At 38.9% G+C, this 23709-nt stretch overlaps 1 protein-coding gene across 4 annotated transcripts in view; it reads left to right on the top strand.

Annotated features, from left to right (window-relative positions):
• The window catches only part of LOC124142879 (rab11 family-interacting protein 1-like), a 64260-nt gene that overhangs the window by 16542 nt on the left and 24009 nt on the right, over positions 1-23709 (top strand). For all 4 annotated transcript variants that reach the window (XR_007218703.1, XR_007218704.1, XM_046511566.2 and 1 more), the window contains exon 3: positions 20477-20515. Coding sequence is in view for 2 of the 4 variants with exons in the window: in XM_046511566.2 (XP_046367522.2) it covers positions 20477-20515 (39 nt within the window). In the remaining 2 variants the exon portion in view is untranslated. The remainder of the gene's footprint in view (positions 1-20476; positions 20516-23709) is intronic.

Raw genomic sequence — 23709 nt, 5'->3', positions numbered from 1 at the left:
ACTCACTCATTCAATTTTTGACTGAATGGTGCATTTAAGACACATTGAATCCAATTGCAGGTTTTTTTTATAGAAAAGTGAACCTTGTACATGTTGTAAGACCGATGTTTTTTTCTAAAACACTTACATCATAAATAAATTGGAAGTGCTTGTGTGGAATTTTATTGATTACCCAAGTAAATAATTATTTTTTTATTTAGGTCACGCCCGCTATTAGACTACTGTTTCCTGATTGGCTGATGATAAAAGGAGCTAGTCTTGCATTATTGTCTGAATGATGTCACTGATTTCGTATCGTCTATTAGGGGCGGTCGGGTAGCCTAGTGGTTAAAGCGTTAGCTCGTCACGCCGAAGACCCGGGTTCGATTCCCGACATGGGTACAATGTGTAAAGCTCATTTCTGGTGTCCCCCGCCGTGATATTGCTGGAATATTGCTAAAAGTGGCGTAAAACCTCATTCACTCACTCACTCACTCATATCGTCTATTCATTAATGAACAAATAAGCAGTTTGTAAAGTTATTATTGTTGACATACAATATATTTATAAGAAGTTACTTCAATATGTTTTTGCATGTATAGTGAGTGAGTATGGTTTAACGCCGCTTTTAGCAATATTCCAGCAATATCACGGCGGGGGACACCAGAAATGGGCTTCACACATTGTACCCATGTCGGGAATCGAACCCGGGTCTTCGGCGTGACGAGCGAACGCTTTAACCACTAGGCTACCCGACCGCCCCTTTTGCATGTATAGAGGTATGAGAGAGGATTGGGTGTCACATGACCTAGTTGTGTGGATGTTTGCTCATGCTATCAACCATTGGCTTGCCCGATTCAGACTCGAAGACTTTCACACTGCCGTGAGCTTACTTGCATATTACAGGCTGAGACGCAACACTCTTTTCATCCAATCACTCATTCACTGTATTTTCCTCATGAAAATACTATAGTTGTTACTGCTGTACAATAAGGGTGTATCATTCAGCCCTCTTTGAATGCTCTCGATTATCTAGCATTTAGAAAGTAAGGTAAAAACGAAAAGGTTTATATGTTTTGTGATAACTTAAGCATGATAAGAAGACAAGATAATTAAAATTGTGTCTGGTTCCTCCAAGTTCTGGTGTTGGTTTAATCACACTGGTTAGTCTAGGCTATGTATTGAAATCATGCACATCCAACTCAGACAGGCATAGTAGATTTCTGGAACATGATGAGAGATATTTGAAATGTGATCTGAGCATATTAAATTATGTTGAAACTTTGCCAATTAAGAGGTTACGAGAAAATGTCATGTTCGAAATACAATATTGCCTGACTGATTAAAATTCTGATAAATGGCATATAAATGTTGAAGGTGTTATGTCAGATTCAAATTTGTCATTAGAATTATTGGGATATATTACCAGAAAATAGACTGAAAATTGTCATGATTGTCATCCTGTATGTTTCCCATTGATGTCGTCGTACCCTTGGTACAAGCTGTACCTTGATGATCAAGAGCCTGAAGGCTTGATCTGGTCAATTTGGGGGAGAGAGTTTTTTAAATGCATGGTTTGTTCAGAAAGTGTGGCCAGAATTAATAGTTTGTAGGCAGTGGTGAAAAAGGTGAATAGGTTTTTGGCAGTGGTGAAAATGTGAATAGGTTGTTGGCAGTGGTGAAAAGGTGAATAGCTTGTTGGCAGTGGTGAAAATGTGAATAGGTTCTTGGCAGTGGTGAAAAAGGTAAATAGGTTCTTGGCAGTGGTGAAAAAGTGAATAGGTTCTTGGCAGTGGTGAAAAAGTGAATAGTTTGTTTTGTGGAAAATACCCACACATCAATTTGTGTTCATATTGAAAAAATGAATAGATTGTTTGATTGCGTCCAGTAAGTGAATAGTTTGTTGGATACAGCTGGGGAAAAAATAGATTGCTCTACAACCAAATGTCCTTTAGACCCCATGCGTACGAATCAAATGGATGCTCCCTTGGATCTACTCACAGGCTGACTTTCTGACACAAGTCTCCAGCAAATTGTCACTAGAAATAGTTCTAACTAATGTCAGAGGTAGATGGAGCTTGGATTTCACTGGCAGGACAAGTAATGAGAAAGTGGCTTCCCAATGTTTAGTGTTGCATTATCATGATTATTACATTGAATGCAATGTTGAAATACCTCTGATTTTAAGGAAATAAGTTTATCCAACAAAATAATTTAAAAAATCACATTTGCCTGCCAAGGGTTATTAAGTTAGTGGTTAGTTTGGAATCTTAGAATATTTGAGGAAAGTATGCCAAAAATAATAGTTACACTGACATACAACAGCTGCAATGCAAATTGTAAAGTGAAAATTATTTTGCATGGACTGTCATTTGTTGCGAATTCCCTGATGCTTTTAGTCCACTACTTAGTCCTATTAACACCCCATCGGAACAGTACATCAGTATTTAGCATATACTGTTCTGTAGACGAAAACCTGCTTTGCCTTTATTACCTGTCCCGGCTCTCATCCCACCTGTGTAAAACATCAATGGCAGCGGCCTAGTGCTTCACTGAACACAGCTCACATTACCCACACAAAGGACACATAATAGGCCATTATAACTCAACTGCTTTTTTTTAATACACAGATCACCCTGTTCCCAGCTCCGTATATCCGTATATCGCAATATGAAGTGTGACTGTGTTAGCCCAGCAGGGCTGTGCTGTTGTGTGTGTGGTATTACATCGGGGCGGAAGGTGATCACTCTCCAGTCTGTGGATGAATGCCGACATTATGCCCAGACGAGGGTCCCGACAGCTTTACTGATAACTGTAAAACGACTTTAAAGCTATTGTAAGTGTAAGATCAGTGTTATTTTTACCTTAATTTTTTGTGTAAAATTGCAATTTAAATGGAACTTAGTGTACACAACTATGATATTATGACTGTTTATTGGAAAAGTAAAATAGTGACAAGTTATGAAAATAGTGTCACTAGGTCCCACTAGGCGTCTTTACGGTTTTTTTTATAGTTATCATGGTTATAGAGACATTTAAAAAGTAACATGCAAGCTGTTGGTAAAATCATGTTCCAATTAAAAAAGGAAATCAGAATCAAGAATATATGTTGCTGTGTTAAGCATTAACTAGATAAATAAAATTACAAACTGATTCATCTAAATTCATATTACCTTCTACTGACAAAAGGTCCTAAATTTGACTATCGGCAAATGTCTACCCCATTTGGACCCTCATTATACAACAAGGGATAGACCTGATCTTGGACATAGACAAGGAGTTGGCCTGATGTAAGTGCACAACACATAGGTTAGGTATTTCCCCTTGACAGTCAAGGGAAGTGTATGTTAAAGGAGGTTTTTATGGATAAATCATGTCGGGGGTAACATTACAAGGACGTGACATTGCTAGTCACAGGGATAAGTATGTGTGTGACGTCATCACCATAGTTAGGATCAATGCTGAAAGTCAGTTAGGTGGTCTTGTGTGTCTTACACAAAAGCTGCAACACAGTAACATCCTTCACTGTGACATTCCTGTTCTGCAGGGGAAAACTAGGTGGTCCAGTCGTCTAGGGCGCTGCAATTCTCTCTGTAGAGTTGTGCCCCTTGGGCATACCAGGAACCTATGATAATTGGTTTGAATCCCATATTTTCTCTGATTATGCTTATAGGTTTGACAGCACCATACCTATGCTCATGGGTTTCACCAATTCCTGCATCACTTCTGGCTTACTCATGACATGCGTGATATCACTCAAATCCTTTTCAAATCCTCGTAAAACCCTCTCACTCATTTCTTCTCTGCACATAATACCTGGCTCCTTGATTGAAAATAATTTCAATAAAAGCTTTTATTTGAGTAAACATTGAAGTATCCATTGATTGTTTTGCACCAAGCTGATTGTCAAGCCAGTTCAATATTAGTGTTTCCCTGAAGTGTCTACAACCAGTAAGCCATTAGTCATGGCGGCTGTTCTCACTGTGTGCAGGGAATAATGAAGAGTTACATGTTTCAACTGCAGGATGCTGGTACCTACTTGAGATCTTGAAGCATCTTGGCTGCTTTTTATTACTCATTGTTCTTGGTCTTATTGGTAGAAAAACCCTGGCATGCTTGAAATAGCACAATAATGTTATTGGCATTAGCAACACTTGACATGATCGATCCCAGGAGGTTTATCTAAGAAAGACTTCTCATTGACCCTACAAATATTGAAACTATGACATAAGGGTTTGGGCTGATCATTGTGATGGATGCCAAAATTTATCTGTGAACTGTCCGATTCAAACCTAAAAATAGTAACAGCGATCAAGTAGTAAACTTGACCCTTTCATGTTTTTAGACTCATAACTCTTATATAAATGCATTTCCAGAGGAATGGTTTGGCTGTATTCAAAGATACATTGTTTAGAACAAAGGGTATGATACTATCCGTGATAGTTTGTAACTTGCGTCTGACAGAGATTGTGAAAGCTGGGGACTAGGATGGGGTGCAGTGGAAAGATGATCGGCGGAGAGAGGAAGGTCACATTCAGTACCCCAGCCTCATCATACCATAAGATGTTAAAAAATAATACTTGTTGTTACCATGCCTGGCGCATTATTGTGCTAAAAGTGGACTCAGGGTCAGTATACTGTCTCTGAGTTGGGTATCCATGTTAAACTCTTACATGGTCAGCACTATAGAATCGGCGTAAGTCCGGACTAATACAAGCAGCTACACACACATGTGCATGCACGTCGCTATATAAGTGCCTTAATCTTGAATGCAGTGTCAAGCCCCATTTCACCTCACCTCTGGCTGGACCCGTGAATATCCTGATTAGAATAGGCCTTCAGCAACCCATGCTTGTCGTCACAAGAGGCGACTAACAGGATTGGGTGGTCAGCCTCACTGACTTGGTTGATGCATGTCATCGTATCCCAATTGCTTGGATCGATGCTCATGATATCAATCACTGGAATATCTCGTCCAGACTCGATTATTTACAGACCATCGTCATATAGCTGGAGTATTGGTGAGTGTGGCTTTAAACAAGTGACAAGTAAACAAACAAACAAACAAACAAACAAACAAACAACACCTGTTTCTGGTGCAAAGTCAACATCAGACTTTATGGAACCTTATGAAGGCATGAGTTGTTGTGTGTTAATAAACAGTAGTAAACACAAAGCAGAATGAAGCTACAACTTTGCAGCCAATACATGTTGATACATCGTTGCAAGGATGGCTCTCTCTGTTCCGTTTGAAAGGCTGTATCAAAATCTCATTCCTATGCAACTCAAACCTCTGAGGATCAAACTTCACTTAATTTGCTTGTTTTCGCAGCTTGAAGATTAGTTTAATGCAACAGGTTCAGCTATAACTTGCTTCTGGAATCGATTAACAGTCTAAATTAAATTGAACAGAGTTAAATACTTCAACTTGTGGAACAAGCCTCACACGACACAGAACATAATCACATCAGCAGCCAGTGCCGGACCAGATGTGTCCAGTCGCCTGCCTCCTTGGCAGCGTATTAGATCATAAACTAGCAGCCAGTGCTTGAATCACTTATTGAATAACATGTAGATGATTGAAGCATTAGGGTACAAATGACAGGTTTACCAGCTTGGGCTGGAGCCAGAGAGAGTGTTTATAGTCTGTGTAACCGAGTTAAGTGTCTTCCCACGCAATGTGACCGGTGTCATCTCGAGTAAACAGCAGTATAAGATCTGACTTGTCATTATTCTGTGTAATACAAACTTGATAAATCATCACTTTTTCAACAGGAGGAAATTATGTGAATTTGAAAAAGTGGGTAATTTGCTTTTTTTATTACTGAAATGAGATTATTACTACATTTGAAAAATCTTCAATTAATGTGCAACATTAAAATGAAATCATCATTTTTTATGATCATTATGTTATAATCAATTTGAATTTTTAATGTGCTGTGTTTAGCATGGAAATCAATTGTCCATGTCATTATAAACTCAATCAGATTTAAATAAAACAGCAGCAAATTCTGGACTGTCATGAACACTCATTTATCGCTCTAAAAATCTGTGTGGAATTACTATCGTTTTGTTAAGATTACATTTTAGAATATTTCTAATGTAAAGTATGCCATGCAAAATAATTCATAGTTTCCAAGTGTTTTTTATTGAGAACCTTATTTGCTACACGATGCTGTAGTGGTGTTGCCTATGCTACTTCAGCAACAGTTTTGTGCACATGATGATAATTATCTTTAAGCGTATCAACAATTTAAGTTGTGGGAATTGCTGTCATGAAACAAAAAGAGATTTCAAAGTATCCAGAATCTATGAGGAGAAGTTAGGCCATGCCAATTTAATTGCTTGTTTTATCTTGCCTTTTGACAGTATGTCAGAAAACGAGAAGGAGACAATAGAATATAATTGCCATGTGGTTAACAAGTTCCGAAAAGATGCAAATCTGTATAACCAATAAAAGGCGGGGTTCCCCAAAACACAGATTGCCTCAATGTCAGGCGGTGGTCGGGATTGTTTGATTTTGAGTTGAATGCCCTCGTTTCCTTATCACCATACAATAGACACACATCACTACTACACGCCATTATTATAAACGGCCGTTTGTATTCACAGAGGATTGTTGTGTATACATAACCGTAAAGTGTTGACGATGGGTTTCACTTGAATGCGGCATATTTAACACAATTATTCACCCAGAAGACGTAATCATATTTTAACAATTTGTTTTTGTCAGTCAGCATTGGTTCGTACAAAAACATCATTGGTAACATTGCTACAGGACCATGGTAACAATTTACAAACCTTAGTTCATGATTGAACGACAAGTTTCATTCAGCAGAACAGTCATGATATTCATTAAGACATGCACTACTATAATATAACCATTTTTACTTGAAAGTTATTATTATATTTGGTCAATTTCTTGTAGACTAAAAACTCCTGTATGGCTCCTAATTTTGCTCATGACTCTCCAACATGTTCAGGGGGCAGTCGGGTAGCTTTGTGGTTAAAGCGTTCGCTCGTCACGCTGAAGACCCGGGTATGATTCCCAACATGGGTACAATGTGTGAAGCCCATTTCTGGTGTCCCCCGCCGTAACATTGCTGGAATATTGCTAAAAGCGGCGTAAAACCATACTCACTCACTCAACATGTTCAGAACTGTATGCATCAAGTTTTCATCAGCTAGGTGAACCCATGAAAGTCATTCCTCCAACTCATGTCATCTAATAAGTACTCCTTGTTAGAGATTTCATGTTTAAAAAATGTGAATTCTATTTCTGGGGTAGTCAAACAAAATACTTAATGCAGTTGTGAAATCCTCTCCCTCTTGGGAAATTACTGATTTTGTATTTTTTGTTAAAAAAAGGAAGATGTTATTGATTCTGCATATCATATATCCCCCCGTGCAACTGTTACTGGTAGTGACCCAACCAGCTTGTTCATGTTTTCATTAGTGCCGAGGAAAATATTTTTTAGTGACAGCTGTTCTCAATAATAGACCAGTTACACACACATGCAGATAACTTTAATGAGAGCAACTTGAGTGCAGCCTTGAGATGTGGTGTAGGCTTTTAAAGTGCAGTGTTAAATGATAGGCACAGTTCTACCACAGCAAGTGAGTGAGTGGATGGTTTATGCTGCTTTAGCCTAACAGAGTCTTCAGGAGAGGTGGGGTTGCCTGGTGGGTTTGTCACGCTGTGTTTACTGGTGATGCGGTCAACCTCACAATCATCTAAGGATGAAGTCTTTTTACTCCAATACAGTGTCTTTGTGCATGAAGGTCGGAGAGACCTTCCAGACAGGTCTTGTCAGATGAGCCTTAAGCGTATGTTGATGCCAATCTACATAAGAGTAACATGGTTCTTGAGCCATTCAGATATCCGCTTTCTAAAATGATTTGGCTTCATTTTTTAACCACCTTCATTCAGAAATTTCGATCATTACAAAAGAAAACCCACAGAGAACTCAAATACATTCCATGGTGCATAGAAAAAACACAGTAATTAAACATCAACACCAATGTAATAGCACAGCCTTAATTATGTTCCATTCAGAACTTTCTGTTTACATACATTTTCTAGGTACGGAAATCATATATGCTTCCATCGTACTGAGAATTAACAAGCCTTGGCACTGATCGACTGATTAGAAAGTTTTCAGAACACTTTATGCATTGCGATATCATATTAAGAGTAACAAATCTGATTTTGATCAGCATGGAATCCCTCGATGGGTACAATGTGTGAAGCCCATCCTTGGTGTACCTTGTCCATAATTGCTTGAACAATACTAAAGTATAAGCTGTGAAAATTCCAACTCGCCGTGAAGAGTTGACTCACTCACTCACTCACTCACTCACTCACTCACTCACTCACTCGTGACTAGCACAGCAAACTAACTACTACCATAGAGTAACAACATGCCCCAAGTCATCTGTAAGGTTTGCTCCACACGAAAGAGACCTAAATCCTTGATCTGTTTTCCAAAACTAGTGTAAACAAATCTAGTACACTTAACCTCTTCGATCGATCAAACAGTTTGTGGCTTTGGTTCTTTATTAAGTAAGCTGTAATATGGATGTCCTGATTCACACAGTGTCACTGAAACTCCCTATGCCTGTGAAGGGTGTCCCATCCGTTGTTGGGGATATTTACACAGGCAGTTAGCATGCAGGTATACCTGGCGCTATGTGGAAATAACTCTTGTGAAGTCTGATATTGGACAATGGCATCTCTGTGGTCAAGAGGTCAGGTGGGCATTTAATAGATGTGATAAGGTTGTATCCACATACACAGGTGTAAGTTCGGGGAGTGTATTGAATACTGGGGGTGATTATTGCTGGTAATACTCACATCTAGACACTACTGTAAGTCTTCTAAAAATATGAACACTGACGATGTTGAGGTTAAATAGGCAGTCTGCAACATTTACCACTTGTCAAAAGTCAACATCCCTAAACGTTTAGTCTGTCATACAGACCCTGAAACAAATAAATCCAAAACAGCCCATGCAAGTCTATAATAGTGGGCAAGTCTAGATTACTGCAGTTTAAGAAGAGCATTTTTGGACTCCTTTTTATTATATTTTATTAAAATAATTTACCAAACGTTTTGTCTGTAAATATTTTCACTTCAGAGATAAAGATGCTAGTCTACTACCGGTAAATTTCTTTTGGTCTATCTAGTTTAACTAATATTTGCTGGTACCATTATTATTGCAAGAAGTTGTTGATAGAGTATCAGTGCCTTATGTGATTGGGGGTGGAGAGACTCATGGTTAAAGCTTTCCCTTATCACATCTAAGGCCCTGGTTCAATTCCCAGTATGGGAATACTGTGTGTAGACCATTTCTGCTGTCCCCTGCTGTGATATTGCTGGAATATTGCTAAAAACAGCGCAAAACCAAACTCACTCACTCACTTGTAGACTAAAAGTTAAACTGTGCCCTGCCGCGATATTGCTGGAATCTACCGTAGTTAAAAGGAGTGGAAAACAAATTCACTTACTCACTGATTTATGTTTGCAAATTGAATGGGTTTTTTTTACATCACAAACCATTTGTTGATGAGAAATAAACATGATAAATCACATAGTAGGGGCATGATGACACGCTATCGGCCAGGTCAGACATAGTGACCACCACCAACATGGCCTGGGGTACCGAGTCCTGTTTCCTCCCATGAGTTATGACAGGCAAGGGCTGTATTTCACAACAGGCTTTCACATGATGGAAGGAATCCTGTGTATTTGACATGATTTTCATCTAAAATACTCCATCATATTGCCGAACTACTAGTTCGACAAAAACACTCATTGGACTGTAACGGAAATCATTAATCAGCTCATTATAATGTGTTTCAATCAGCAGAATATATTTTCGTCTTCTATATCTTGTAGACTAAAAGGGGTGATCAGGTAGCCTAGTGGTTAAAGTGTTCGCTCGTCATGCCAAAGACCCGGGTTCGATTCCCGACATAGGTACAATGTGTGAAGCCCATTTCTTGTGTCCCTTGACGTGATATTGGTGGAATATTGCTAAGAGCAGCATAAAATCAAACTAACTCACTCACTCACTCACTCACTCACTCACTCACTCACTCACTCACTCACTCACTCACTCACTCACTTGTAGACTAAAAGTAAAACTGTGTGGGACGTTGCTCGTCATATCACTCACTGGTTTGTCTGGCCCAGATTATTAATTACTCACAGGTTGTCCTACAGCAGGAATATGCCAGGTGCAGCTTTAAGCAACAAGAACAAACATGGGCTCTGTATGAAACCTGTGAGAGGTATTACGGTAGTCGAGGTGTAAATGTTGTTCTACACAACTGGGCCTGATACTGGAGATAAGACTCAACATGTAATGGTCGAGAGCTGACCATTAAACACCTAGCTATCTGCAGCCTATTAGAAGATACACTGTTAATGTGTTTGATATTGCGGTGTTGTCATGCACCCAGCTATTACAGACATGATACAAGATAGGACGTTCATGTGTTTATGAGAGTCGTGTTCTCACATGTGGAGCTGCACAAGTTTATCTCTGCCTGCAGCATGCAACACGCAAACACAGGGCCGTAATGATTGGAAATAAGCCGTGTTTATTGAAGTCGAATCCTTTGAGAGATTAACGAGAATATAATGCCACTTAATAGAGCATTTACGATGAAAATAATTTCTTGGTGTTTAATGGTTCAGTGGTTGTATGAAGAGGTCATAGAGAGGTTATGGAGAGATTAAATGTAGTGATATTAATTTGAAGATGAAGCATGTTTTCCATACTGCTAATGTCTGAGCACATATGCACAAGTTCTTGTTCAACTATTTTCATTTTGACCAGAGCTTGTATCTGAACATCATGCATCCTAAGAAATTCATTTTTCAAGACTAGTCCCGACGACTAGTGTAAACCATTTTCGCTAGTCCTCAGAGTTTGCAGATAATTCTTCTTGAACAAAACAAAAAACTTTGCTGGTTACATTCAGGAAGAGAATTTATGAATATCAACTTCTTTTTTACTATCATAATAAAGAAGTTGACATTCATAAATTCTCTTCCTTATGTGTTTCACTTCTAAATGCCTTTCAAAGACTTACATTTAGTTCCACTTTTGTAGCAAAATTGGATCATTGAGAACTGGATCAAAATGATATCCCTCAAATGCTACGAGTGAATGAGGACTTAGTGACCATCATTGGATGTTTACTTGTCCTCGACACAGTTGAGCTATTTAGTCCTGGCTTGGGTGTCTGTATGAACATGAAGTCTCAGTGCAAGGGTGTCCAGTTCTATCTCCCTCTATGCCCCATGTGACAGGAGCTCAACAATGCCAATGTTGTTACAAACATGGGATGGTGTCACTACTCAAGGATACATAAAGCGTGGCCCTAAACCCATATTTCAAATACGAATTTAGCAAGGATATATTTTCTTTTTCATTTGCATACACGTACAGCAAGTCCAGTGGATACTGTTTGTCTGCCTATTCGTGATACAGTGCTTGTATTCTTCAAAGACTAAGTTATGACCAATGTGTCTTTTCGAAATAAGCGCTACGTTAGGCTGAACATGAAGACGAATTCTCGACATCAAGGTTACATCCCAAAATTGAGTGAATGCCATCAATGAAAATTGAACTTAATTTCATTTGCCTGTACATTTACCGGTAATACTCAGGTGAGCTTGCCTGTGATTGGTCCCTATAATCCTCCTGTTTTCCCAATCAACACGCTTCATTGGTTGCCTCTACCTTAAACATTCCTGGAAGTCCCCAGGTAGCCTAGTGGTTGAAATTATAGCTTTTACGCAACAGGTTTAATTCTCCACTTGGTTCTGTGTGTGAATACTGTTCCTGGTTATCCATGAAGATTGATGCGTGTCATCGTGTCCCAATTACGTTGATCGATTTGACAACAAACAAACAAATATACTGTTCTTGGTGCCATGGTATGACTGGGTTATGATGTAAGCACTTTAAAACCACCCTCTCACAAACTTGAATAAATTGTAGGGCTGGCTATTGACAGAGGTTATAGAGATCAATAATCACCAACTAACTAGCGATCAATTATCGATAAATATCAGAGAAGGAACTATAAGCAAATAAGCAGAAAGTCCTAAAAGAAATAAACATATTTCACTGGTGAGCAGTGACATATTAATGCATGGATTACTTTGTGGACATTTAAGATATAACAAAAACATCTTTCCATCTTCGGCGATTGACATGACTGACAATAACAAATCTGTTTCGGTAAATGTGAACTTCATCACAATAGTAGTCAATAGTTTTACACAATAGTTTATGTAAGTTATTATCAACAACAACAATTTCATATCGATAATCGTTAATATTTCTTCCCATCGATGATAACTCTGATTATCGATCTTTTTAGCCACCTAAGTAAACAGTGCTATGAATGCACATTTGGGTTAGCTGCAGGAGCAATTAGATCAAAGTGAGCCGTATTCATTTCATCTAATATGAAATGGTAATCATGAAGTAATTAACTGATCATGCGATGCTGTGTATCTGTTCACAACTACAGATACAATAACACAGAGTTAACCAGGACAACCCGTTGTTAAGCTTGTCCATTACCTGATTACAGTAATTGTGAATGCGTTTTATGTCTTCGTGTGTGGCAGATTGTCGCTAGGACAGTGTTAATTATTCTCTGTTTGATGTTTGTTGTCAAACCCTGTAAGCTGTGCTGTGTGCAGGGACTGTAAGCGCAGATGCTTTGAACATGCGAAACAGTGGAGCTGCATGGCCAGCCGGCCGCTCAGTGTTGCATGTCACACAGCTCTCCTCCCGCACACTACTGAGGACTACTGGCCAACTTTACAGAAACTATGTCGGACAGCACCAGTTTGTGGACAATATGATGTAGAGAATAAACTCTTACTCAGAATAAATAAATGTAAACTATATTTTGTAAAATCTGTAATAGAACTTTTAGCAGGATCATTAGGGTTACATGGGGTTTTTCTGCGTCCTGCGATAGTGACCCCAAGTGATCTGCAACATATGTTTCCGACATGTTTCAATATGACGTAAAAGAATTCAAACAAATTCAAAATTGATAGAAAACAGGTTTTTGATTGAACTGAGATTAGCATCCACAATGTCATGTGACTTCCATTGACTCGGCAAAAATGTGTCGCTTTTTGCTTCGAAGCAGGGTATAAGGGATTTATTCTGCTTCTCAGAAATCCACGAAATGCCAAAACTTGTAAAATGCCTTTGTTATGTCACAGTTAGACACTGATTTGCAGTATATTAGACTATTCTTTTGTTAATGATTGCAATTATACCGGTAGTTTCTCCAGATTCCCGATGGTTAATTCTGACTCGAGACAAAGGTGATGCCATGTTTGTTTGTAAACACTAAAAGTAGTCTCTACTTGACCTTTGATCTTTGCATCTCTATCTGCATATTATCTGAACGGATATCATTTTTATCCGTTGGCTTCATCCTGCTGAGTAGCCTATCCATTGTATGATGAATACCAAAAGGTTGCTGTGAAAGTATATTAAAGATGTTGCAATCCATAAACTGTCTCAACTTTGCCCTGCAGTTATTTTGAGCTCTGGTTGTAGCTCGTCTAAGAGATGGGAAATGATAGCATTATAAAAACTGAAAGACAGCTGTATTGCAGGATTAATAGCTGTTATCATCAGGTTTATTGGTGGTACTTAAGGTGTATTTGGTACATATTGCACATCAGAAGCAGAAATTACACGGTTGGTAATTGGGATATTAATGGGAATGCTTAAGTACAGAAACATGTATTGCAATACTTGAGTTCATGTGAGAGCAGTTCTCTGAACCAGCTACCTAGCAGGTGGGAACACACTGTCTATGGGGGAAGATGTGGAGTGCATGGGAGTGTGTCACATGCTGGTTACGGGAATATTGTACTCATTATGTACAACATTTGAGTAGTATCTGTCAGAATAACTTTGCTTTAGTTGACCTTCTGTGCATTCAGCTTCTAAGTAACCAGATGAGACTATGTAGTTGTCATGGAAATATATGCATGATGTCATTGAAGAGAATGCATGACATCATGGAAGCATATTCAGGACGTCTTGCACTGTACCATGTCGCCGTCATCCCCACTGATTCATGTCTCACGGCTGTGTGAGGACACAAATCAGTCTGGGATCCTCAGATGGGGATGACGGCAACATGATACAGTGCAAGACGTCCTGAATATGCTTCCATGATGTCATGCATTCTCTTCAATGACATCATGCATATATTTCCAAGCATATTCAGGACGTCTTGCACTGTATCATGTTGCCGTCATTCCCATCTGAGGATCCCAGGCTGATTCACGTCTCACTGCTGTGTGAGGACAGAGATAGAGACTGCTACACAAATTGCCTTACGTTTTGTGTAGGAATTCTTCGTTGGGATGGCAGGATATTCTAAATTCTTATGGATGATGGAATATGAAATACACATACTGGTAACCATGGTAACATTTGGCATTTTGAACATAATAATGGCATAGTACCAGATTTCTCAAATAATCTTTCACATTATTGCCAACAGTGTCGGGCATGGAATGGTTCAGTTATGAAGGAATTTTATTTAAGTTAGTGGTGCCCTTAAGTTTTCAGTTTTGTCTCCTGACATTACTAAGCCAGCAGGTCCTGTACCATAAAGCTTTTTCAATGAAGTGTGCTGGTACTTCAATTTCATTTACTGATGTGAAGGGCAGTTGATATAAAGATTTCGGGACATTTTCAAAATATACACACACACAGTCTCACCAGTACCTTCGAGATCTGCTCATTACTCGTGGAGATACCATGCACGCAGAAACACTACACCAGTACCACTGATGTTCTAGGATCTCTTTGATGGCCGTTCAAGTGGTAATTGGTTGACAGGCTGGGAGCCCCTACAAGTGGAGTGGAAGCCCCATGTGGAGTGGTCATTTCTGGTGATCAGAGGCTTGGCTCCCATCATGTTCTGATGTAGGTCAAACAAGCCAAGATGGCCGTTGAGACAAGCTGAAAGATGTGTTCTCTTGTCTTATGCAGGGTGTACGTTGGAATGTGTTTAATGGAAGATTATCTCCCTTTACTGATCTGTCTTGGTCAACATGTAGTGTGTGACTGTCAAAGCTATTAAGGAATCAGGTCATTGCTGTCACTTATGTGTTAATTTGCTTCTAAGACAGGAGCAGAACTTCTTCAGGATAATATGTTTAGGAACACTCTCAGAATAGGCCATTTTCTGGGTCACTTTCAGTACGTCTGGAAACTAAGAGGAATATATTTTGTGTGGGTGTGGAAATCTAAAAAATGGTTGCTTGTCATAGTAGCAATTTATTTTCAAGAATTGAAGGCTATTTCACCAGTATTTTATAGACACAATTTATTTTAGTTTCAGAATGAAATACATTTTGGATATGCACTGTTTAATAGATATTAATTTTAGTGACAAGAACCCAGGCAATTTATCTCCAAACTGTAACTGGGTACTCAAGTTTTAAGGTTTAAGTTTGAAATTACCCCAAGGCAGTGTCAGTGTTAATTGGATAAGGACCAAATGCATTTTAGACTCATGAATTTTGGGTAACTGACTTTTATTGTCAGGCTATGTTCACACATGCCTTGAGTTCAGTAAACATTATGTGAATTGTTTAACCCCTTACTGTCAAGACAGACCAATGAATCCTTCCATTACAGAGTGGACAGTCTTTGTGATGATTTGTATACATGCTTGTAGACCCCAGTACACAACCACCTTTCTTTGTGACGTGACAGACAATTAGTGTCCAGCCCTCTGTAAACTTGTCAACCAAGGGGGTCATTGTGGGGGTGATGTATTGTTGGGTACTACACCCTGATGGACAGATGAAGTCTCATGTACTGTGTTGTACTCACCATCTTATGTAGAACACAATAAACGAACAGGTTAATACTAGGTTAGGAGAATAGTGGAACACAGTGACCGGAGACTTAGGATTGAGGAGAGTTGGAACACTCCGTGACACTCCCTTGATTTACACTGGCTTATATATTCAGGATTGAGTGTTAACGGAGTCAGACAGTCAGCTGGCATGTCACTGCAGTCCCTCTTTCAGTTTGTTGGATCAGTGATGACATTGATGGGTGTGATCCACATAAAAGTTTAGTAGGACAGTGAATGTGGTGCATTGCATCGAGCAAAGAATGAAGGCAGCACAAGGATGGCAATTAACTCAAAAACCAAACAAACCCACAGAGGTGGTGAGATTTTATTTCTGCCAGCAGAAGGTTACAAATCTATATTAAATAAGACTTTCAAATTTCAAATGTTCTTCTGCCACAAAATAGTTCAAATATTAACCCTTTCGCCCCGACTGCCCGATTTATCGGGCAGGATAAACCGTGTCCCAGGACCCGGCTGCCCGAAAAATCGGGCAGCATAAGCCGAGGCCCAGAACCCGGCTGCCCGATAAATCGGGCGGCGCGAGCGTGTTTACAAAATCGCTCTTTCTACTTCCTTTCTCGTGTGTAATCTCGTTCTAAATATGGAAACGAGATCTACACGTATTGACACGTCATTCGATGGAATTTCCCCGTCTTTTTGGCGCGAAAATCGCGGGTATGTCACCTGTTTTCGCGACAGGTATTTTTCTCGCTTGAATCGTAAATCAAGCGTAATGGCGGCCAACTACGATTCGGATAGCGATCAGATGATTAACAACGACTATATCGGGAATAATAATGTGTTTGAATTGAATAATTTACGCGAAGGGGAGAGGGAATTTCGCGAATTTTTTTGTGAAGATTTTGACGGTTTCGACGAGGTGTCCCCCCCCCCCCCCCCCCCCCCCCCGCCAACTTTCGAGAATGGGAGTGGCAGAGGGACACACGACAGTGGAGACATGAGGGATTTTGAAGAGGCGACCGGATTCAAGAATATATATTGACACGGTGAGTGAAGAGTCGTGCTATTGATTTTTTCCAACTGTTTTACAATGATTCTGTGTTTGAACAGATTATCAGTGCGACGAATGAGAATGCAGCCTACACGTGAACGAGCGATCACAACAACAACAAAGGTGAGTGGCATGACGTATCTGTTTGTTTTTTTTTAAATTTATTTTTCTGATCGCAATCCGAATTGTAGTTTGCCGGTTTGTCGTATGTCCTTATATTTCGCTCAATTTGAATAAAATTTATTTCCATATTCATGTTTGTTTTCTTGTTTTTTACATCTTAATTTAAATTTTAGTAACTGTAATGATTATTTATTTATTAATTGATTTAATAAAGTACTGATTTAATTTATTATGCAATTGTAAATAGCAGTGTATTGTAAATATGTTATCACAACTTGTATATTTGCAGAACTTGAATTTACGATCTTTCAGTCCTTTTACAATGTTTCCCTCTTCAGATCAATCTGTGTTATCTTCCCTGTGATGTCATTCTTATAGTAGCTGTGGTTCAATGTTCAGATAATGTGATAAATAACTTTTTAAAAACTTAAATACTTAATTTTTGTTTCAAATCCTGAAAAAGAACAAAATAAATCAAATATTTGTGTTTTTACCTGTGTTAACGAGTTTACCTGCGTTAACAAGTTTACCTGTGTTAACGAGTTTACCTAAGAGGCTGTAAGTGTATCATAAGTAATATGTGACATCAGTATAGAAAACAAAGTCAGTACCAAGAGTTGTAAACTTGTTTATTTGTTTACAGATGTGCATGAAGAGAATTTACCTATAACACCTGGGATTACCTGTGCCGTCCAAGATGACAAGACCACTGTGTTATGTTTACCTTGTATCTGTGATTTATTTTTGTGATTTGTAATACAATTTGAGCCAAAATTCATTGTCTGTTTTCATTTTTTCAGTGTTTTCAAGTTTTATTTCACTTGTAAACACCTGTAATTAGAAAATAACAAAGGTTAGAGACAATAACAACAAAGAATGTTAAAGTTTACTTAATCCTCTTTACAATGGTATATGATAAATGTATATTAAAAGCAAGTTTCTGGTAGAAAAAGTGCATCAAAAATGATAGTGTGATTTTCCAATAATACTGCCAGGGAGGCCAGTGTACAGGCCTTGTCAGTGTCAGGGACTGCAGGGTCTCAAGGGACATAACTCTGGGGCAGCCAGTGATGAAAGAGTTAAGACTCGGTCAGAATGTTACTGCACTGGCTTTGTGATGCAAAATACATTTCCAGCAGGTGTCAAAATCCTCACTGGCCCTACAGGCTGACAGAAATACAATTCTTATGCAGGGGTATAGGTTGGAATGTGTTTAATGGAAGTTTATCTCATTAATTGTAATAATAATGGTCAGACGCTTACATAACAGTCAGAATTATAATTCTATTAGCCCATGGTAATTTCTACTAGCCTCAGGCCTATGGTTAAGCGTTAATTTCCGTCCCTGTGGCACCTGAGTGATTTTCTGCATCTAGGTACTCAGGGACATGAAATTGATGTGATGCTGGTGGGATGAAAGTTTCACAAAGTTTTATAATGGTCTGATGTTATGGTGAAGCATGTATGGCATTTAGGGGATGTTCTTTTATGTTGGGAGTGATCACTTTAATACTTTTCTGGTTGATGTCTGTCAACAGGAACCTGTTCCACAAAGTGCTATGATCAATGCATATGTTTAAGAATGGAAGTTTTATTATATGATCGTCTTAGCGCTAAGATCTAAACGAGAATGGGGCTCAGTATTGTATGTATGTAATCACTGACTGCATGTGCTCCCCATTTAAGATGTAGCCAGTTTGATATTCTTTATCAGACAGGAAGCCAGGCAGTGATGTGCCAGGATCTGCTGAACATTGTTTTTATTCTCAGATTCATCTTGATTATGATCCTTATCTTGAGGTTTTCACCGCAGTTGTATACATCCATGGTTTTACCACAGCAGTCAATGTGTAAGACCTGCATAACTTACTCTTTCCTACATGCACACTGTGATATGACTGAATACTGTTAAACCAAACAACTCACTCAATACACAAGCAGTGGGCAGTACTTGTGTAGCAGCCAGAAGTCCTGTGATGGAATCTGAACCACAGACCTTCTCATCCAAGTCTCACCCTGTCAGCAAGATGACACGGTAATACTACCATGTGTGGGATGACTCCACACACTGCTACACTCTCCCTCATCAACAGAAGGCACGTCCCATGCCACATTGTAGGGTAATTTGTAACTCAAATTTAATATGAACGTGCCAATGTAGCGGCCATAAAAGTCCTGTGTTGGGATTCAAACCATAGACCTTCTGATCCTAAGTCGGACAGGCGCCTAATGTCTGCATGACCATGATGACCAAAGAGGTTAACCCTGTCAGCAAGCTGACATTGGGGAAGGATGTCATGTGTAGGATGACTCCATGCCCTGCTACACTTGTATTGGTTGGTCAGTAATCATTAAGTAAACTTAAAGTAGGGTATGGACAGACACTGTTGGGTGCATTGATGCTGTGCTGTGTTCCTGTCTATGGGATACTATAGACCAGTCAGTGTTGAGCATTGATTGCCTTATCCTCCAGATGGTCTCATCCACAGGACGTTCACCTGAACGCTGATGGTCACTTACAGGGCAAGCTTGTGGCAGTGGTGTCTTAATGTCAGTACCATTCTCTTCCATATCTACAGAAGATGAGGACTTGATGACATTGCAATTAAAGATTTTATGTTTGAGACAATAGTTCCTTCTCAGTCTGTGCCGAAAACTACCAAGTCTACAAGTCTGAACCTGACTATCAGCATCATGTGTTATCATGTAGAGGGCACGGGTGGCCCAGTCGTCTTAGGTGCCGCGATTCACTCTGCAGAGTTGCGTGGGCATGCCAGAAACCTATGATTGTTGGTTCGAATCCCGGTTCGCCTCAATAATGTTTCTAGATGTGTCAGCACCATACCCGTCTGCTAGTCTGAGGCTATTAGAAATCTGTAAGGACTGGTTGTTTTCTCGCCATATGAAGTTGTGTAACTTAAACTACTTGTTGAAAATGAACTGTGATCTAGTTGGAATAAACTTGTCTGTACCTCAGATTTACTAAGAAGCCCAATCAGCCCTAGTTGAAGCCAAAATAAAGTTTTCAACTATAAACTTTAAGAATAGATATCTGTGGTCAGGCTCTGTAACTTGTCTCCCACTCAGTCGTAGATTGGTGTTCATGTTTTCAGTCACTGGTCCAGACTTGATTATTTATAGGCTGCAGTGATATCACTGGAATATTACCCACTGCACCACTGAACATTATTCATCCAACATTTTTCCAAAACGTTTGTGAAGTGGCTTTCTGTATTCCTTTACATGAAACGAGTATGTAGCATTCTGTGTAGACAAAATACAAGACATTCTGCACAATGTGCATTGACCTTATATGTGCTGTAGACAGTGGTAGATTATTTCATAGAGAACACAGACATATCAAAAATATATTCTGTTGATCAATGTTGACTCTTGAATAATCCATGTTGTGCTTTGTTTCAGTTCTTAGAGCACGGAATCTGATCAGCAAAGGAAAAGGAGGTAAGTTATGAAACCTTACATACATAGAGAGGATCCCTTGGTTAAAAACATATATGTGTGTGAAATAGGGCTGCAACGATACAGGAAGGTCACGATACGATACGCATCTCGATATTCTGGTCACGATACGATACATATCTCGATACGCAATGATAAAAAAACAAGACTTAAAGCATGTCAAGATTGAACCTTTCATGATTTTGGAACAGTCAAAATTATTTTATAATAACAAGACTACTCAAGTTGTTCAGCTTCAAAGTGGAACTTTCTCTAACTTTCCTTAAAAACAATTCAAAGTTTAAACACCAGATAATAATTAATGTGCTCCACCAGTGATACAACGTCAAAGAATTTTGATGCAATGGTCGAAGAAATTGTATCTGAATTTTTTGTTTTATCAGGAATAATATATTCCAATATCGTGTATATTTTTATGTATGGAACAATTTGACCAGTCACCCTAGGGACTTCCCGTGCTACATGTATTTCGATTGTGAAAACGTTTTGTTGACATATATTAGCCAAATTGCCACAAATATGACTTTTGACGAGTCAAAGTAGAGCCTTTTTTCATATATGTATCCATTCTCTAGCAACTAAAGTTTGTTTCAATGCGTCAAAAGCGGTAATCTGACCGTGGTTGCTGTATCTCTTCACACACGATTTCACCTAACTTAATGAAAACAATATTAAATGAAATTTTGAGTAAAATTAATAAAATATATTACAAACACAAGTCCAGATATATAATGAACACGTTTTAATAACAAGATAGTATAATAATGGTATTGAATTGCGTACTTCAGTTCGGACTTGCTGACTTGTATTTCCATTGTTATGTGCTTGCGGGGATCAGCTGATAATGTTTTATGAGATGGGGAAAAACATCTGTCGGTGTAAACCCTTAGCTTATTAAAAATGTAAGTACGATTTTGGGAGCCATGCGTTACGGCGCGCTATAACGAAGTTAGCGGTTTATTGAAAGGCACAATAGCGAGGAATCGCTGTACTTGAGATTTGCGTTCCCTATCGTGGCGTATCGATAAATGGGCCCACGTTTATCGTATATTGTATCATGGGTCAAGTATCGCGATGCATCGGAATATCGGTGTATCGTTTCACCCTTAGTGTGAAAGAGGAAAGGATAATAAAACAATATTTGAGCTTGAACTTTTTAAGCAACTTAGTTGTTTTTCCAAGTATTACCAGCTTGTGACACTCATACAGTAGGTATCCAACATGACTCGTCTCCCTGTGGGGATTCCGTGGCAGAACATCTCAAGTCACATAACCCAATACTTGTTACAAGAGTGGCTAAAAAACATCGGGTGATCACAATTTCGGACCAGGCTGACTGTGTCAATGACCCCATTGGAATGGCTTGGTACTCATGCTATCAACCACTTGTTTGAGTGGCTAAGATTTGACTACTTACAGGCTGTAATGATAGTAATATTGCTGATATAATGAGAGTATTGGAAGGTCAGAGATAATGAGAATATAGACATAACAAATGATTAAATCTTTCAGACTTCAAGCACCTATACCATAGATTTGATTCTTTCTATTTTAGAAAAGGTTTAGTTAATCTATTTCATGATAGATATAATGGCTTTTAAACTGATGATTATGCGCTAAATTTTAGTCATACCACAGTGAAATGTTCAAATATAGTGTTTTGAAAGAGGGTTTGGGAATGAAGATTGTATTTTGTGATCCTTCATCCGGGAATCGTTACAAGTGATGTTTGATGCAGCGGGAAGTTGTGCAGTGATCAAGGTCATTCTCCTTGTCCTGTGGATTACACACTGCGCCTCTCTCCACAAGCACCTAATGAGGCGTGATATTATCTAATCAGAATTCTCTTTCGCCTGGAGGGTTTTTTATCAAGAAGTTTTAAGCCTGGCCTATCTAAATAATCAAAATGACGCATTTAGAATGAGTTCTTGTTAGCAATAAACCCCAGAATGTGTTGGCAATTTGTCAAAATCTGACAGTAGAACTAACATTGATGATGAGAATGATTGGTGTACAAGCCATAAGCGTCATTTTGGAATAAAACCGATTATTGTCGCAATTTGTAAGTGGGCTTTTCAGTGAACACTTCACTCACAGAAATATTTCACAAAGTAAATGGTGATGGTGTGTCTCTAAATTTGATGAAAAATTGTCCAATTAGCAAATCAATAAAAGGGATAAAAAATAAAATAAAAATAAGGATACAGGGAGTGGAAAGTTTTGAATTTTGTTTTTGCAATGGTGACATTAATTGGACAGCATTATGCTGCCAAGATATATTTTGTAATGTCGTACATATTTCCACATCCCTACTTCAACCTTCCTGTCTGTAGATTTCTAGCTGGTTATATAAAATGGATTTTCACTATATCATTTTCAAGTACATTGTTAACTGTCTAAACTTGACTTGTTTTGGACCAAATCATTTGTCCAGATTAAAAAGAGGTCCTGATTAGTGAGATTCTAGCAAGAGTTACATCCCTTGTTATCATACTCAAAATGACATGTACAACGAGTTATTCACTTGATGTATTACAAGAGTTGTTTTCCTGTAAATACAGAAGTATTATCCTCGCAAAGCCTTGATTAAACTTGTAATCCATTACCGTATTCGACGTAATAACTGCCCTGCTCTAATATGCGCCCACGGCAATCTTTGCTAATATTATGGCGAGTAAACAATCCCAATTCCTTTTGATTGATCAATGTACACAAGACTTATTTATTCGTGTATAATCCGCACTCATGTGTTATATGCCCCCTTAATTATGGGCAATTGAATTCTGGAAAAATATGGGGGCACGGGTGGCCCAGTCGTCTTAGGCCCGTGATTCGCTGTGCACAGTTGCGTCCCTTGGGCACGCCAGAAACCTATGATTGTGGGTTCGAATCCCGGTTCACACCTATTATGTTTCTAGGTTTGTCAGCACCATACCCGTGCTCGTGGGTTTCAACGAAGTGGTAAACGTCTTAGACCTGCATCACTTCGGGCTTTCCTCCCACATTAAGCTGGCACGCCGTGATATAACTGGAATACTGTTAAAAGCGGCGTTAAACCCAACTCACTCCCTCACTCACTGGAAAAATATATCTGTCGTGTATAATACACACACTTTTCTTTTGTATCATTTCAGGCTATCAGCATAAACCACGAAATTTACGATCTTTCAAGTCTT

This window comes from Haliotis rufescens, unplaced genomic scaffold (genome assembly GCF_023055435.1).
Source record: "Haliotis rufescens isolate VD_foot unplaced genomic scaffold, xgHalRufe1.0.p SCAF_6, whole genome shotgun sequence".
Classification (NCBI taxonomy): Eukaryota; Metazoa; Mollusca; class Gastropoda; order Lepetellida; family Haliotidae; genus Haliotis; species Haliotis rufescens.
Note: the sequence above shows the minus strand (reverse complement) of the source record. Positions and strands in the feature narration are given on the sequence as shown.